The 18,125-nt window shown below is 41.3% G+C and overlaps 1 protein-coding gene across 5 annotated transcripts in view; it reads right to left on the reverse strand.

Moving 5' to 3' along the window:
• Nucleotides 1-275: 275 nt before the first annotated feature.
• Nucleotides 276-18,125, reverse strand: part of LOC109927325 (glycoprotein-N-acetylgalactosamine 3-beta-galactosyltransferase 1-like) — a 29,495-nt gene continuing 11,645 nt past the window's right edge. For all 5 annotated transcript variants that reach the window (XM_048614678.1, XM_048614677.1, XM_048614680.1 and 2 more), the window contains 3 exons: nucleotides 13,148-13,343; nucleotides 10,147-10,814; nucleotides 276-1,656 (listed from right to left, as the gene is read on the reverse strand). In XM_048614678.1, the coding sequence (XP_048470635.1) occupies nucleotides 1,477-1,656; nucleotides 10,147-10,814; nucleotides 13,148-13,337 (1,038 nt within the window). In that variant the 5' untranslated portion in view covers nucleotides 13,338-13,343 and the 3' untranslated portion in view covers nucleotides 276-1,476. The remainder of the gene's footprint in view (nucleotides 1,657-10,146; nucleotides 10,815-13,147; nucleotides 13,344-18,125) is intronic.

Raw genomic sequence — 18,125 nt, forward strand, 5'->3', positions numbered from 1 at the left:
GGATTTGGGATAGACAATTTAGGATGGAGATGAGGAGACATTTCTTCACCCAAAGAGTGGTGAACCTGTGGAATTCATTACCACAGGAAGCAGTTGATGGCAAAACATTGAATGTATTCAAGAGGTGACTAGATATAGCACTTGGGGTGAAAGGGGTCAAAGGTTATGGGGAGAAAGCAGGATTAGGTTATTGAGTTGGACGATCAGCCATGATCGAGAAGAATGGCGGAGCAGGCTCGAAGGGCCAAATGGCCTCCTCCTGCTCCTATCTTCTGTGTTTCTATATCTATTTTCCATTTAAATATTTTCTCATTTTCAAGTATTTCTGCTTTACTCCAGCAGACACCCTACAAGCACTAACCCATACTGAGAGACTCCCTTTCAATATGGATATATTCCAAGAGACCTTGAAAAAAATATTGGCCACTCCCATACAAATAAACAACCTATTCCAAAAGGCCTGCAAATACTGAAACATTCCGAGGGACTCTCTCTCCTAACACCTAAGATAGTCTCAGATACCAAAAGTAAATGACAACATTACCACAAGGTACATTTCTATTTGTATAGCAAGAAAATAATCTGCTACATTTTATTGTGATTGTGACACCATTTCAGATCAGGTATGAATTTGTCTGATTTTTTTTTCACCAGTGGAGTGCTTAGATATCTGGCACTCACATCAGCAGATTGTTGCCAATAACATAAATTGCAATTTTCAGCATGAAAGAGCTCTTGACTCTGTTCGACAGGCAACACATTCTCAATCAAGGATAAAATGGCTGATGTTTGATATTGTACCTAAGCAACAAGTAACAAGCCACCTTGAGTAGAATGGTACCAATGGGAGAAGCAACCATCTTGATGATTCAGTGATAATGTGAAATAGAATACATTTGCCTCTTGTGCATTCCTGATTTTAATCATACCACCACTAGTTACTACATCTTCAGCTGCTTGGCTCCCAGGTTCTGGAACTCTGTCCTAAACCTCTTTGTCCTTCTTTCCTTTTGGTCATTTGTCCCCTTTATTTTGTGTTCAATATCAACATTTAGCAAAATACTGCCAATGTTGGAAATTTGAATTTAAAAAAGCAGGACATACTGGAGAAACCCAGAAACTCGGATGGTCCATGCACGGCAATCGTCCAGCCAACATCATTTATAGCATCGACTTCAGTACAGGAACCTCAGAGGCTTACATACATGAAATTAGTAAGAATAGACTGGCAGCATCTGTGGAGACAGAGATAGAGTTAACGTTTCAAGTTCAGTGTGACTCTTCTTCGGAACTATCAAATTTTGATTGTTAGCACTTCTGTGAATTAACTTGGGATGTTTGCCCATGTTAAAAGGTGCTGTATAAGTTGCTGTCAGTGTTCATTGTATATGGTATGTGATATCTGCCACTGGACTTCATCTTCAATTAAGTTGGAGATAAAACTGACCTTTGACTCCCATGTAGGTCATGCCAGTTTTACCTCTCTCCCTGGTCCTTCCCTTCCTTTAATGTTTCGGATGGACCTGGGAAATCAGTTCTTTTTCTGGATTTGTATCCCACAACATGCAGGTGATAGATACAATATTCCAGAACGTGCATCATCTCAGGGCTTACATAGTGAAAGGAAATTGCCAAGTCAGAGCAGCACTCGGGACCCTGGGGAAAGAAAAGAAGCTGTGCATTACCATCAAGAACACAGAATTGGCAAACGCTCCTCAAATCTTTGAAAAAACATGTAATTTCTATAATGTTACTGCAGATGCAAGCTTTAATCGCCTCCAAAAGTAGAACTGGTAAGAAATTTATTGCACTGTGGACTATTAGTCTGTACTCTCATCAAAAAGCTTTTTTCTGGGTGTGGGTGTTCAGGGGAAAAGGAAAGGAATAAATGAACGTGTGGGATGCCCGACTCACTCTGTAAGAACAAGATCTAATAACCACTTTATTTTCTCATTCATTGATCAGCATTAAAGGAGACAGGCTCACATTTAAATATGTTCTGAGCACAACTTTCCCCTCAAAAGCAAAAATCACAACTCAAACTTATAATTTCCCATGACTACAACTCGTAGAATTCTTGACTTTCCTTGATCTTCCTCTTCCCCATGGTAACTTATAACAGTACTAGCCTCACCCCTGGAACCCTTCATTTAAAAAACTGCTGCATGACTTCCCAATAAGAGTTAATAACGTCCTGAACTGCAGAACATTAAGGCCCAAAAGGTACATATTCCCAACATCAAGAATGGAAACAGAAGTTGCTAGAAAAGCTCCACAGGTCTGGCAGCATCTGTGAAGCAAAATCAGAGTTAACATTTTGGGTCCGATGACCCTTCCTCAGAACAGTTCTGAGGAAGGGTCACTGGACCCGAAACGTTAACTCTGAATGTTTCTTCACAGATGCTGCCAGACCTGCTGAGCTTTTCTAGCAAATTCTGTTTTTGTTCCTGATTTACAGCATCTGCAGTTCTTTTGGTTTTTAATCAAGGATGGAAATCTTTTTGATAATCTAACTGAACCTAAACAAGGACAATTTTATTTTACTTATGCTACACAGATCTTAACTATTAAAAATGATGGTATGCTTTGGAAGGATTCGGGTTTGAATCCTCTAGCCTAATTTATGTGTTTACAGTTTGCAGTTCTGAAGAAAGGTCACTGGACCCAAAATGTTAATTCTGATTTCTCTCCGCAGATGCTGTCAGACCTGCGGAGATTTTCCAGCAATTTCTGTTTTTGTTTCCAATTTCCAGCCTCCGCAGTTTGCTTGGCTTTTTTTTTTATAGGTTTCTGCAATGTTACAATCTTGAGGAGATCAGCAACTTTCAAAAAGAAATTCAAACTCCATATTATTAACTGAAAGAATTACACCACAAGATTAATTCACATTTCAAACAGAAACATTTAAAATATAGGAGCTTAAAAAGCATGTACTGCTAATCTGACCCCATATTTCATTAATATTAATACCTTACAGTCAAAAATCACAAGAAAACTGCTTGTTCAATTTTATTTCAAGCCACATATTTCTCTAAAACTTATGCAATCTTGAGGGTTCCACCATGTCTCCTGAGGGCAAACCAAAATGTGTGCCTTTTCGAAATTTCACTTTGATTTACTGTGGTGTTCCCACTATTCTTTGAGGTATTAGATTTCTTGGCATCCTTCCATTAACATTTAAGTGATCCTCCAATTCTCCTTAAGCATCACACAATTGTGGACAACCCAGATCAAGCATGTGGCTCAATGCATTCTTGCTTAGTGACTCCAACTCAGAAATACCCTTGATTTTTAAAAGCCCTGTGCTCCTAGTTCACAGCTCCTTCCAATCCCTAACTGCTAGCAGCTTTCCCTCTTTCACCTTCCAAGACACTAATTGCCTGTTCAGAGATAGCAAGAACTGCTGATGCTGGAGTCAGACATAACAGTGTAGAGCTGGAGGAGCACAGCATGCCAGGCAGCATCAGAGGAGCAGGAAAGTTGACTTTTTCGGTGGGGACCCTTCTTCAGAAATAACCATTTCTGACTAATTGCCTGTTTCTGTGAAAAATAATCACAAAAGGTTACTTCGCTGCATAACCAATTTTAATCAGAACATGGCACATCTGGGATGTTCCACAAGAGATTCAAACCCTCCCATCACCAATTCCTAAACCTGGCCCCTCATCTGAGAAACCATAAGCAGAATGCAAATTCCTCACGAAGATAACTGCAGACATCTTGTCTCCACCAATAAACTCCGGGGGGCTACACATTGCTTAATGTTTTCCCACTTCCAACTCTGACCTCACAGGCTACCCTTTTTAAACTGTCATTAATTTAGGAGTGTTTGCCAGCTTCTGACCAGCAGTTTTCATTTTTCTTGGATTTAAAAAAAACTTAATCCCCAAACTACAAGTTATACTCGTAAAATATACGATTACAAATAACATATTCAAAATATTTCATTGTTTAATCGTCTCTGCACTGCTGTGGCATGGGCTTCGTTGCTATAATCCAGAAAAAAATGTTCCTTACATAATTGTTATATGGCATTGCCAATGACTCTTGGTATGCATAAGAAAAAATCTGCATTTATCTAGCCCCTCAACCTATTTCTCTGAGAAGTCTTAAAGCTTAATTTACAACTAATCACTTCAAACTGCACATCCCATAAATACCAATTTGATGAATATTGATGATTCTAAAACGAAAAATATTAATTGGCATCCATCCTGATTTTCCAAATTTGTCTTTGGCAGCATTGTCCACATCCCAATGAAGAAATACCAACCAGAATACCAGAACTCTCTACGCTTTGAGTGGAAATGAAAATGGGAGATTCCTCAATGGTCTGCTGACTGGTCGGTTTTATGTTAGATTTTCAACTTGTTGCTCTATCTTCTTGAATCCAAATGTAGACAAAGAAGTTAATCTGGGACTTCTCAAATCTGGACCACAGCTGGAACACTAAGCAATTTTGGTCTCTGTGTGTAAGGAAGGACATACTAGCATTGCATTACAATTAATATTCACTGGATTGGTACTGGGGCTGAAGGAGCTGTTCTAAGATGAGAGATGGAATAAACTAGATCTATATTCTCGAATTTTGAAGAAATACAGGTCAAACTGATTGAAACATACTCAATTCTGAAAAAGGGCATGGCAAAGTGGGCACTGAGGAATTGCTTCTGCTCAGGAAATCTACCTCGTGGGTACAGTCTCAGGATAAGGGGCCGATCATTTAGGTATCAGATGAAAAAAAAATCACTTCACCAAAGGATTGCAAATGTTTTGGAATTCTCTACCCTAGAGGATTGTGGGTGATCCATTGTTGAACATACTTAAGGCTGGGATAGACAAAATTTGGTCTCTCTCGAGGGAGATGGGGAGCAGGCAGGAAAGTAGAGTTGAAGCTGAGGATCAGCCATTATGATTTTGAATGGTCGAGTGGGCTTGATGGGCCAAATGATGTGCTTGAGTTCTTATGTCTAGTGCTCTTGAATCTGTGTGTCCTTAATTAATTACAGCCGCCATTATACCATCAGACAAGCAAAGGCAGCACATGGTCCAACAGCAATCAATGGAAAAGTTTTGTTCCTTATGCTATTAAATCATGACTAAGGCAACTAATTCAGCACAGCTCAGCAAGCAAACCTTGAACCCTACAATCTGAATGGATCAGTTGTCACCTGTAATTCTTGCTGTTTGTGTCAACATTCTTAATTATTGATGGATTGCCTGGTTTGGAAATGCTTCTGTTTTTTAGTTTAAACAAATAAAGATGATAAGAATTGATGATGCCTCTCATTACATCTGCTCAAGGGTCTTGTGATGATTTCATTCTAGGCTCATAAAAATACCTCATAACCATGCCAAAGCATTACTCGCAAATCCATGTGTTTGGTGCCTTATCTAATATCTGTCTTACTGACAATGCCTCGCCTGCCATCTGCTACTAGTCAAGTTCCAGAAGCGTAGGATATAAAAAGTCAGGAGATCACAAGACACATAATGCCCACCTACTGAGCAAAGGTGGTAATCATAAGCTGTCAATGTGTTACTGGCTGTTGCAGGTGGACTTGCACTAGATAAGACACTGTTTGGCTCTAGCTAGAAGAGAATACATGGGTATATGTTTCAAATTAAATATTTTCATTTGCCACAATTTGCAATAAAATGTCCCCAAGGATAAACTGTAGGCATAACACCTAGAATGTTTTCGTGGAAGTGTGTTGAACTTTAAAGGAGATAAATTGGACTTGTTAACAGTGTAAAAATTAGACACTTGCCAAAACTGCTGTAGGAAATTATAAGGCTATATTTGTTAACTTAGCTTTACTACAGAATTTGGGCATCCATTTTTTCATTTAATCTATGAATTTGGTTCCTTTCATTGACAAACTGTTTTTCTCTTCTCTCCTGGAGTCCCAGGGAGACGATGGCCTCGTGGTATTATTGCTGGATTGCTAATCAAGAGACCCAGGTAAAGTTCTGAAGACTTGGATTCAAATCCTGTCATGGCAGTTGGTGAAATTCGAATTCAATAAAAATTGGAATTAAGAGTCCAATGATGACCATGAATCGATTGTCAGAAAAACCTATCTGGTTCACTAATGTTCTTTAGCGAAGGAAACTGCCATCCTTATCTGATCTGGCCTACATGTGACTCCAAACCCACAGCACGTAGTTGACTCTTAAGCACCTGATGGGCAATAAATACTGGTTGTGACGCCCTCATCCAGTGAATGATTGAAAAAATACGGTTTCACCAATGGCACATTCATCAATTTTGCGGTAAGCTGCGGTCTGGGAGAGTTTTAACAGTCAGTATCTGATATAAGTGCATCACTACTGAGTCCATTCTCACCCTACCGAGTATCCATATGCATGTATCATACCAGTAGAGGTCACTGGGCAGCAACCATGAGTCAGAACCTTTCTTAGAAGGGAAAACATTTGTCAAATTTCCAATCCCCAATCCAGAGGTACTTTTCCAAGTCAAGCCAAAAACAAACAATGTAGCCTTGCAAGCTTACCAGACAGATGTCAATTGAAAACATGAAACATACCGTCCAATTGACTTGAAATATCCCTTGCCTTACATTTTGCAGAGTCTTGCCTTCAATCCAGTTATAGCGTTTGTGTAATTGGACCGAATAGTAAACCCAAATTATCCTATCAAATATTCAAAGCAAAATTTCTGACCACTATTGATTGGGAAATTCTGAAACAGAGGCTGTCCAATCTTGGCACAAGCTGTTTGATTTTGTTACTAATTAGCAATTATAAAATTGAGACTGATTTAAGCATTGTTTCTGGGTGTCTTAGTATCTGTAATGTTGTTTTGCCAATTTTTCTGCAACATCCATTATTGTGTGTATTTTTCTGTAATTGTAAACTGCAATTTCAGTAAACTTTTCATTATATTTCAAAGTAGAGAGACAGCCCCACTTCCTGACAGGATGATTGAGACTACTCCTAGTTTAACACCGTAGGAGAAATTTTTCAAAGGAAATCATAGGTAGTAGCTCTTTTGTTCTTGAACAGAAGTGTGGGCTCAAACCCCACTCTAGAAACTTGAACCACAAAATCACAGAAGGTGTTCCAGTGGAGCACTGAGGAAATGATGCACTATTGGAGGCACTGTCCTTCAAATGCACCATTAAATTGACCTCCTGTCTCCCTTCTTATACAGACATAAATCAACTAGCACTATTACAGCCAATGGATTTCTCCCTGATGTCCAAACCCATACTAGCTCCTCACTTAACATGGCCAAACAGTCAATTATTAACTGCTTTTTGTGGGATATTCCCGCGAACAAGTTTGCTGCTGTATTTAAGACATGACAACACTTCAAAAGTATTTCATTGGCTACATAATGTTTTGTGTTATCACAAGGTAATAGAAACTGCAATATAAATACAAATAAATCTGCTTTGCTTCAACACTTGGGGTATTTTCACAATTTCCCATTGTGTTGCTACAAAACAGAGGGTTGACCTATTTACTTATGCCAAACATTAAAGGTTAGCCATCCAAAATAAAGTGTCCCCAGGTGAAGTTTGAAGCTTCCGGTTGGTCAATTTAAATCACGTAATCACGATCGCAGCATTTGCAGTTAAGTCTCAGATTCTTCTATTTTAACAATGTGTACTCCTTCTAAAAAAAAAGGTTATAGCTTATTTTAGACAAGATATTAAACCAATTCTTTGTCAACACCACTGACTAGATATTTAGGCAATAATTATCCATCCTGCTGCATCACCAACTCTAAAGTCTGTAATAAAATCAGTCTGAGACACTCAATAGTGTTGTACTTGATTTCTACTAAACAAAACTCCCTTTCCCCTGCCTCAAACAGTTGTGGATAATTGACAGGAGTCTAAGAGTTGGAATCATAAACTCCATCAGTAACTCCCAACATTAATTTTTCTGTTTTTTTTCATGCTGAGAGAGAATTGTTTTCCTAAGTGGATTATTTCAAAAGCAAGGCTGGAAAGATATTCGAATTATTTAGAATTAAGGATATTATTTAATGAGCTGAGTGGCGAATGAAAAGCTCATCACTGAAATCCACTTTGTTAACATCTAAATATAGTTCTGTTTGGCAGTTAAATTCAACAACATCATGCACAGCAAGGTTTTTCTATTCTTGCAATGTCATAAAAAAAACCATTCATTTCTTGTCTGTGACAGGTACAGCTGATAAACCCTCAGGTCTCCATTTACAACTGTATCTCTGTTACTGCTGGAGTAACATACTATAAATGACGTTTGGACAGGAGAATTGTGTGTTTATGTACAATCAAGCTGACAGTCAGTTTTAAACATTCTAACTGGCCGCAATAATTCAAAAGTGTAACAACATCAGTAAATTAGTTAAAAATTCTTCCTTATTAACTTTGGGTTCTGCAGCCACCCAATGTTTAGGCTCTAAACATCATACAAATGCTGCTTCCTACTGGGAATGTAACACTTTCACAAACAAGATTAAATCTTGATGGCTTCGAACGTTCCCTGGAGATTTGCACAAACCAGAGTGGAGTGGGATTTTCCACCCACTGACTGATTTCATTCCTGTTTCAGTTCAAAACCCTACGGTCAGGCTGAATTGAAGTATTTTGGGCAGGTAACTGTTCTGACATAAAAACCGAAAGAACCTCAGATGCTGTTAATCAGGAACAAAAACAAAGTCGCTGGAAAAGCTCAGCAGGTCTGGCAGCATCTGTGAAGAAAATAAAACAGAGTTACCGTTTCGGGTCCGGTGACCCTGCCTCAGAACTTTTTCTGACATAATTAGGTTGCCAGCAAGATGAAGATTTTCTCTGCAGGATCCTGCCATGCCAGCAGGATGAAGGGCATACGAAGGTGAGCTCGTGGTCCACATTTGCCGCAGGGGTAGAGCAACCTCAACATTGCAAATTTGTCTGGGATCACCAGCCTTCCCTGTTACATCAGGACAGGCAGAGGTGCCCACAAGCGCTTATTTCCAGCAGAAATTTGAAATAGCAAAAGAAAGTGATGGTGCCGTACAGAACTCCAACCAAAGGACTGCTGCACGCTTCATATGTTCAACCAATGTACCTCCCTACCTCAATTCAGGATATTTACATATGAAAGAATTAAACTCAAAAATATTCTCAGTCCATTGATTTGGGGAGACAATGGCTTAGTGGTATTATCGCTGGACTGTTAATCCAGTGACCTAGATAACATTCTGGGGATTCGGGTTCGAATCCCGCCACAGCAGATGGTGGAATTTGAATTCAATACAATATCTGGAATTAAGAATCTAATGATGACCCTGAACCCATTGTCGATTGTTGGAAAAACCCATTTGGTTCACTAATACCCTTTAGGGAAGGAAACTGCCATCCTTACCTGGTCTAGCCCACATGTGACTCTAGGCCCACAGCAATGTGGTTGACTCTAGGCAATTAGGGATGGGCAATAAATGCTGCCTAGCCAGTGACACCCTCATCCCATTAATGAATAAAAGGAAATGAATAAAAAGGATCTCACCCAGGTTTTATAAAGGACTGTAGTGTCTCCTGGCTCATTGAAGATATCCAAGAGATATTCATTCAGTGGCAAAGCTGCTATTTGTTGTATATTCATGCCTACTGGACATTGGTCGAGTACAGGCTGGATCCTCTACATTCTTTTAGCCTGACGTTTCGGTAGATTGACCATAATTTGCAGTTGATTGTTTACAGTATTTACCAGATACATGCAACAACGCATTTGCAAGATCACCTCCAATCCACCCACTATCCTGACCTGGTGTCAAAATCTGGGCGTTCCCTTCCTAATAGCACTGTGGGTGAGTCAAAAAGGGAACCTAAGGTTGCCATAGTCTCGCTGGATCTTGGGGCTGCTTATTAGACAGAAGCAACTGGTGGTGGTTTAACCCGAGAGTCACCATACCTCAGGTGAGGGAACAGGTTGAGAAGGAGAGTCCTTCATGGTTACATCTGCCAGTTTGGGAACAGAACCTTAACCTCAATTGAGTCTACATCTCATAGAACACAGAGGTTTAAAAAGAAGGCTTCTCACCAGCACCTTCTTAAAGGCAGTTAGGAAAGGACAATAAATGCTGGCTTAGCCAGCAAAATCCTTATCTTGTGAAATTTAAAAAAATGTAATTATTAATAGACTTACATTTGTAGCTTTGTAGTAGCTGAATTTCCAATACCAGAAGCTGAGGTCCGGACAGCGTTTTATCAAGTGACTCAACAGTGTAAGAGGTAAAAATGTCTCTCTTAAGTGATTATCTCTGGAGTCTCCAGGCGTAATTCCAAGTATTTCCATACATTTCCCTAATGCTAGATCCTCAACATGAGAAGAATGATTGCAGGTCCTATCTCTGAAAGCGGCCACATACCTATTCAGAGCTTCTCTGCTCAAAACATAGCCAGGTCCTCCGCTCATGTAACCCTGTTTGAGGAATGTTTTAAAGCGCCTGCCCAGGTACACAGGTTCATTGGGGTTGTACTTGGAGAGAAGCAATCGGAGATTGTCAATGACAATATAGGTGTCGTCATCAGCCTTCAGAAACCAATCAGCCTCGTTGATGTGGTGTTTGTGCACATAATGGAAAGCTTTAATGGTTTTCCAGTACAACTGCTTCCTGCCCTCTTTCGTTTCCAGGCCAATGGTAGGAAAATCTGGATTGCTTTCTGAGCTCATGAATAGCAAAATTTTGCAGCGCTTGCCCCAGGTGGCTTTGACATGCTTGGCTTTAGTTTCCAGATTCTTGGGTGCGGTCATCACCCAGCAAAGGATGCGCACTTTCTTGTGCAGATCATCCGCTACAGACTCATTCCTTACTGTCAATAAGAAAAGCAGATGGGAACACCATCAATACAATCTAAACTGAAGGCAAAGCTTTTGTTATGTTGTGAACACACTTAAAACAAAAAATGGCCATTATTTGACATGATATGTTACAGGGCAAAACCAGGCTGGATCCAGTCATATACATTACACATCAGTCAGCAAAGAGTATTGCTATTTAAGTGTTCTGATCTTTGCAATAATTATGCATCCCACTCAAAGGTCAAATGTATATTGTGCTCAAACCATCAACAGGCCTTTAAATTCCATTTACGCTTCTTTTTGAGACTTTTTTCTCTCATTAGCAGCTCTGAATGGGTATACTTTTTGTGGCTATGTCCTTGTGGATTCTTGCAGTGCAATACTTAAAATAGCCACTCTTCATTTGGATGCCTAGACATTGAATGTCAGCAGATGATTCAACTGTGAGAGCATCACAAGCCAGCTCCAATGCTCTTCTCATTGAACCTGCGAGTGACAGAATTACACCAAACAGGAACAGGGACTCTGGCTGATTGTTCCTTTCACTGGCCTGCAATTCAATCTTTGAACAGGCAACTTAGGACAGGTCAGGTCAGGGACTAAACCTGCAACTTCCTACTCTGTAGGAAATTGCAGCATACCAAATGGTCCAACTGTCTGGCCAGAATACAATGGCATTCTTTAAATTTCGATCACTCACTTTAGCAAGTGATTTGATGTTTTGGATTTGAGCTCTGTGCAGATGATTCTAGGATTATGATAGGTCTTTACCATTAAGCTGCTTTATCTTGTGTTGCTGATGGATATTGAGTGAGCTGACTGGGCCCAAGAGGGTCACAGTATTATGCAAATGTAAAATATTTTGCACAGTCCGGTTCCTGTGTAGCATTTAATGGTTCCTCAATAGGGACCATGACAAAAAGCATATAGATTGTCTTCATATTTAGTTCGCAATCTTGGCTGAATCATTGAAAGTGCCAGAAGTGCTGGTCATTGGACAGGTGAAGGTAGGCAACAGAACAACCAGCCTTTTACAGATGTTATAATGCGAGGCTAGACAGTCAAATGTATGTTACAATTTGACCAAGGATGAATAACCTTTTTATAAAGTATACAAAGTGCAAGATCCCAAGTACTCACTCAGAGAATAAAGCCACTGGATTCCACAGTTTTGAACAAAAATAACTTTACTGTACAAAATTACACCAATATTACATTTGACAATATGTATAATACTTGTATTCTAACATCCAGAATTGACATGAGGTAAATATGGGTAACTATAGTCAGACACCTCATAGAGCACATGAAATCACACGTCAAGACAGATCCCATTAAGTTTCTCAGCAATCGTGCAGATGTTTGTGACACTGTGGTCATGAAATCTTATTAACACTTTAGAAGGGGTTCCAATTATTCACTTCCAAAGATATGGGATGAAGCTCCCTCAAAATCTACTCAATCATGGACTATCACAATGACTGCTCACATCCTGACAGTTCACGTTTCTTTTATGGGATGATGCTCATTGGATTCTGGAAACTGCACTCTAGTAGCTACCCATAGGCACAACACCAACTTTTTCTCAGAACAGCTAAGTTCACCAAGCTGTTACTGCCCCTAGATTTATCTGAGTTCTAATGCTGCTCAGCTGCACTAACACTGCTGTGCAGGCTTCTCACTGCACTCTCTCCTGTGCTGAACTATTAATGACTCAAGCTTATTTTCGGTCCCCCTGGCATTTTCTCAGTCTTGGCTCTAACACTTAGCTGCACCTACTGGCTCCCAGCAGTCACTTTCTCAGCAGTACAGATAATAGCTGCACATTTTCTGCATGGAATTTATTCCTTTACGTCTCTCTCTCTCTCTCTCAGTCCAGCTAACTCTATTAAATAAATGGCTCTTCAGTGACCCTTGACTTGTTTTAGGTGATATAATGAAAACCTCATAACAAGCCCTGCCTCCATTGTACGGCAAAATTGAAAATAACTAATACCAGAACATCAAGTTCCATGAATGTTGCAATTTTCACAGAATATTAGCTTACGCTGTAAAAATAAATAGGAGGTAAAAAAATGGATTTCATCACTTGGACTAAACAATAAAAGAAACCTGTGGATGCCACATTGTGGCACATACCTCAACAAACTCCCAGTTGAAGAGGAACTTGTAATTGTGAGAAGGGACAGAGAGGCTACGGAAGAATAAAATATATCCTCAAAATGTGGAATGATTAAAAATTAAATTAGAACTACAGCAGCTTTACCAGCTAAAGGAGCTAAACGAACAGCAAGAATCATGTCAAATGACGATTTTGATCACAAGTACAGGATTAGTTACTTACTTGAAGTACAATTCATCATTCCTTTCACAAGGGAATGGTAATAATGGAAGTTGCGATGTCTGTAATTAATCTGTATGTGATGTTGAATATGTAATGTGGCCTTGTTAACAAAATAGGAACAGATGAAAACTCCGATCACAATTCCAATGATAAAGTTGATAAAGGAGCTCACAGACCTTGGAACTGTCATGGTGTTCTGAGAAAAGCAAAAACAAATTACCACCCAATTTGAGAAACACAATGAATCATGCCACAGTCACCTTGACAGAGGTATTTACCTCAGCAATTCACATTTGAAATGACCTGCTCAATCACATTTGCAAGTTTAAATGGTTTCAGAGATAGGAGGAACTGCAGATGCTGGAGAATCTGAGATAACAAGGTGTAGAGCTGGATGAACACAGCAGGCCAAGCAGCATCAGAGGAGCAGGAAGGCTGACGTTTCGGGCCTAGACCCTTCTTCATGTTTGTTTTTTAAATGACATGCCTCAATATACAGCAGTGGTTCATAATTGAGAGTGCAGTGATGGTGGTTAGGAGTGATATGAAAAATGACTTCCTGTACTTTCCAGCCAGATTAAATTCAATCTCCATTGAATACAAACTTTTGTGATATTTACCCATGTTAAACTGATACCTGGACAGTGCAAAATTAGCAGACCAATTAAATTGAAGGTTCCATACTGGAGTCTGGCTCATAACAAAAGAATTCACATGCATATTTGCACAAACACAATTGTCTTACAATGTTAAGACAGAGTCAATGACAGCAGTAGGTCACTGTTAACATTAGAAGCATTAAAATGCCTGTGTATTGGACCATTTGACATCACATTAGTCTAAGTCTACAAAGTAACAAATGCAAACCCCAAATTATACCACCTTCTGGAAATACTGTCACAGCTCTTGGTTTGAGTGCGAACAGGCATTTAATCAGCTTGCATTGATATACATTAAACACTTTTTTGCTATAAAACAAGAAGATTTGCAGATCTCGTACATTAATGTGTGGGCTGTCCGAGTTGGATCATTCAGCATCCCCATATCAAATAAAAACAATTATACCCTCAGTCATAAAATGTCACACCAAGCAAAAGAACTGTGCCTCAGGTTATGCTTTGTGTGTGACCCTTGACAGTAAGTGTTAGAAGGTTAATTGACCTTAAAGAGTATCACAGAAAAGGCTAATCCTGGTGCTGACACATTTTACAGCAGGGTACACTGATGCCAATCATGAGAAGATGCCTTAGCTACTTCTTTGCTCCTCCTTCTTTGCACTGTAGGGCTGGCAAAGCTTATTATAAAACTTCTAATGTTGCTTAGTTAACTAACACACACCAGAAATTTATTAAAGTTATGTGGTTAAAACGTGAGACTTTCTGCTACCACTAAAGCTGTCGATTTGTTCCTTGCATGACTTCACTCCTGTTTCAGCTCATCTGCTAATGAGACCCTCATTCATCCATTTGTCACCTCCAGACGTGACTATTCAATGCACTCTGGCCGGTCTCCTACCAACTGTCGTAAGCCCAAAGTACTCCAAAACTCTGCTACCTGCTTTGACTTGCAGACAGTCCCATTTCGCTCCCTACCTACACTCACCTTTACTGGCTCCATCCCCGCCTCTTCGACCTGTTTGTTTCCTCTCCACCTATCCTCTCCTCTATCCCTCTTCTATCTGCCTCTCACTCTCTCCCTATTTATTTCAAAACCCCCTTCCCCTCCCCCTTTTCTGATGAAGGGTCTAGGCCCGAAACGTCAGCCTCTCTGCTCCTATGATGCTGCTTGGCCTGCTGGGTTCATCCAGCCCTGCCACTTGTTGTCTCGGATTCTCCAGCATCTGCAGTTCCTACTATCTCTGATTCAATTTTAACCCCACTGCGAAGCCTCTTCTAAGGATGCTTAACCTGAAGAAGTTACCCTCCTCCCTCCGGACAAACCTCAAGGGATCTCTCTCCCACTGCAACTCTCTCGTAATCTCTTCGGCCCTGAAACTGCTCGACCACGTCCTGAAGCAAACCAGGTACTACAGCCACATCACCTTCCACTATTCCCAATTCCTTCGCCTCCGCCGCATCTGCTCCCAGGATGAGGCATTCCACTCCCGTACATCTCAGTTGTCCATGTTTTTCAAGGACCGTAACTTCCCCTCCTCGGTGGTCGAGAACGCCCTCAACCGTGTCTCCCATATCTCCCGCACCTCATCCCTCACACCCCGTCCACGCAATAAGAACCAAAAAAGAATCCTCCTCGTCCTCACGTACCACCCCACCAACCTCCGGATCCAACGCATCATCCTCCGACACTTCCGCCATCTGCAATCCGACCCCACCACCAAAGACATCTTTCCCTCCCCACCCTTATCTGCTTTCCGGAGGGACAACTCTCTCCGTGACTCCCTTGTCTGCTCCACACTCCCCTCCAGCTCCACCACACCCGGCACTTTTCCCTGCAACCGCAGGAAGTGCTACACCTGCCCCCATACCTCCTCCCTCACCCCCATCCCAGGCCCCAAGAAGACTTTCCACATCAAGCAGATGTTCACCTGCACATCTGCCAATGTGGTATACTGCATCCGCTGTACCCGGTGTGGCTTCCTCTACATCAGGGAAACCAAGCGGAGACTTGGGGACCGCTTTGCAGAACACCTACGCTCGGTTCGCAACAAACAACTGCACCTCCCAGTCGCGAACCATTTCAACTCCCCCTCCCATTCCTCAGACGACATGTCCATCCTGGGCCTCCTGCAGTGCCACAACGATGCCACCCGAAGGTTGCAGGAACAGCAACTCATATTCCGCTTGGGAACCCTGCAGCCCAATGGTATCAATGTGGATTTCACAAGTTTCAAAATCTCCCCTCCCCCTACCGCATCCCAAAACCAGTCCAGCTCATCCCTGCCTCCCTAACCTGTTCTTCCTCCCACCTATCCCCTCCTCCCACCTCAAGCCGCACCTCCATCTCCTACAGACCAACCTCATCCCGCCCCCTTGACCTGTCCGTCCTCCCTGGACTGACCTATCCCCTTCCTAACTCCCTACCTACACTCACCTTTCCTGGCTCCATCCCCGCCTCTTCGACCTGTTTGTTTCCTCTCCACCTATCCTCTCCTCTATCCCTCTTCTATCCGCCTCCCACTCTCTCCCTATTTATTTCAAAACCCCCTTCCCCTCCCCCTTTTCTGATGAAGGGTCTAGGCCCGAAACGTCAGCCTCTCTGCTCCTATGATGCTGCTTGGCCTGCTGTGTTCATCCAGCTCTGCACCTTGTTGTCTCGGATTCTCCAGCATCTGCAGTTCCTACTATCTCCATTTCACTATCATCTCTGTGCTCCCTGACGTGCATTGTGTCATGACAACAGATCACAACACCAAACCACTCTTGACATTTTTAAAAATTTAAGTCGAGAATATGGACTTAAAAAAAGGACTGCAGGTGTAAACTGCTCTCTGGCCAGGTCCTGGATAGGAGGCACAGAATGCTGCCCTTGCAGAGTTTCAAAGAAATTTCAGCCAGAGAGAGATGCAAAACGGGAAGAGATAATAACTATGTCAACCTTCTCTGCAGAAAGCTATCTCTTACAGACATTGAGATAACAAGGTGTAGAGCTGGATGAACACATCAGGCCAAGCAGCATCAGAGGAACAGTCAGAGGAGCAGGAAAGTTGACATTCAGGTTCGAGACCCTTCTTCAGAACCTATCTCTCTTACAGACATTGTTTTGTGATTTTCCTTTCCAGCAATGCAGAATAAAAGGTTAAAAAGCAAATATAACCCTGATCTGTGCATGCGAGTGAGGGAAGATGCACTAGTGAATGGAGGGATTTGTGTATACTATTTGGGTTTGTGTGCAGGTGTGCTGTGAGGATACAGAAGAACCAAACACTATTCACCCCTGAATTGCAAGTAATTGCATTCTCTCACTCCGAGTGCTAGAAGCTAACTAATCAGTCAATTGGAAGTAGGTCAAGGAGGATTCTCCTGATCTGAGTGCTGACAGCCAACCACCAAAGGGAACAAGAGAAACGGATGTCAACTAACTGCAAAAGCCAAGAATCCCCACATCAACTGTTCAACTATAAAATTTCACTATCTACTGATCAAAAACCACCCAGAAACTGATACATACATTTTAAAACTCTTTTTAGAGCATTTCTTATTCTGAATCTGTGGCTCCACGTTATATCATTCTTTCTTTTCACATTTAGTATTAAATAAGCTCACTCTTTTGTTGACTCAAGAATGCCTGTTTAATTAGCTCCTTTTAAACAGATTCATTTGGTCTGGGAGAGAAGTATCTATAAAGAATGAATCCACTATAAATTGACCTTGTTGTGACCAAACAAGCAGATGGGTGAATAAAGAAGGGAGGCAGCTGATCCCCTTTCACCCAGGAGCTTAAAGACTTGGGGTATCCATCCAGAACTGTAACAATTTGGGTAAACTTGCCGGAGGTCTAACCATAATAACTGGTTTGTGGTCAAACAACAAGGGAGGTGACAGCATAGTGGTAATGAAACCGGGCTAGTAATTCAGGTAAATTTTGAATTCAGTAAAATTCTGAAATAAAAAAGACATAATAGCAACCATTACTGCTCAACAAAAAGCCCATCTTGTTCACTAATGTCCTTTAAGGAAGGAAGTCCATTGTCCTTACTAGGTCTGACCTTCATATGAATCCAGGCTGACAAGAATGTAAGGTGTAGAGCTAGATGAACACAGCAGGCTAAGCGGCATCAGAGGAGCAGGAAAGCTGACGTTTCAGGCCTAGACCCTTCTTCAGAAATGGGGGAAGGGAAGGGGATTCTGAAATAAATAGGGAGAGAAGGGGAGGTGGATAGAAGATGGAATAAGGAAAAGATAGGTGGAGAGGAGACAGACCGGTCAAAGAGGTGGGGGTGGAGCCAGTAAAGGTGAGTGTAGGTGGGGAGTTAGGGAGGGGATAGGTCAGTCCAGGGAGGACGGACAGGTCAAGGGGG

Source organism: Rhincodon typus, chromosome 30, assembly GCF_021869965.1.
Source record: "Rhincodon typus isolate 14 chromosome 30, sRhiTyp1.1, whole genome shotgun sequence".
NCBI classification, from domain to species: domain Eukaryota; kingdom Metazoa; phylum Chordata; class Chondrichthyes; order Orectolobiformes; family Rhincodontidae; genus Rhincodon; species Rhincodon typus.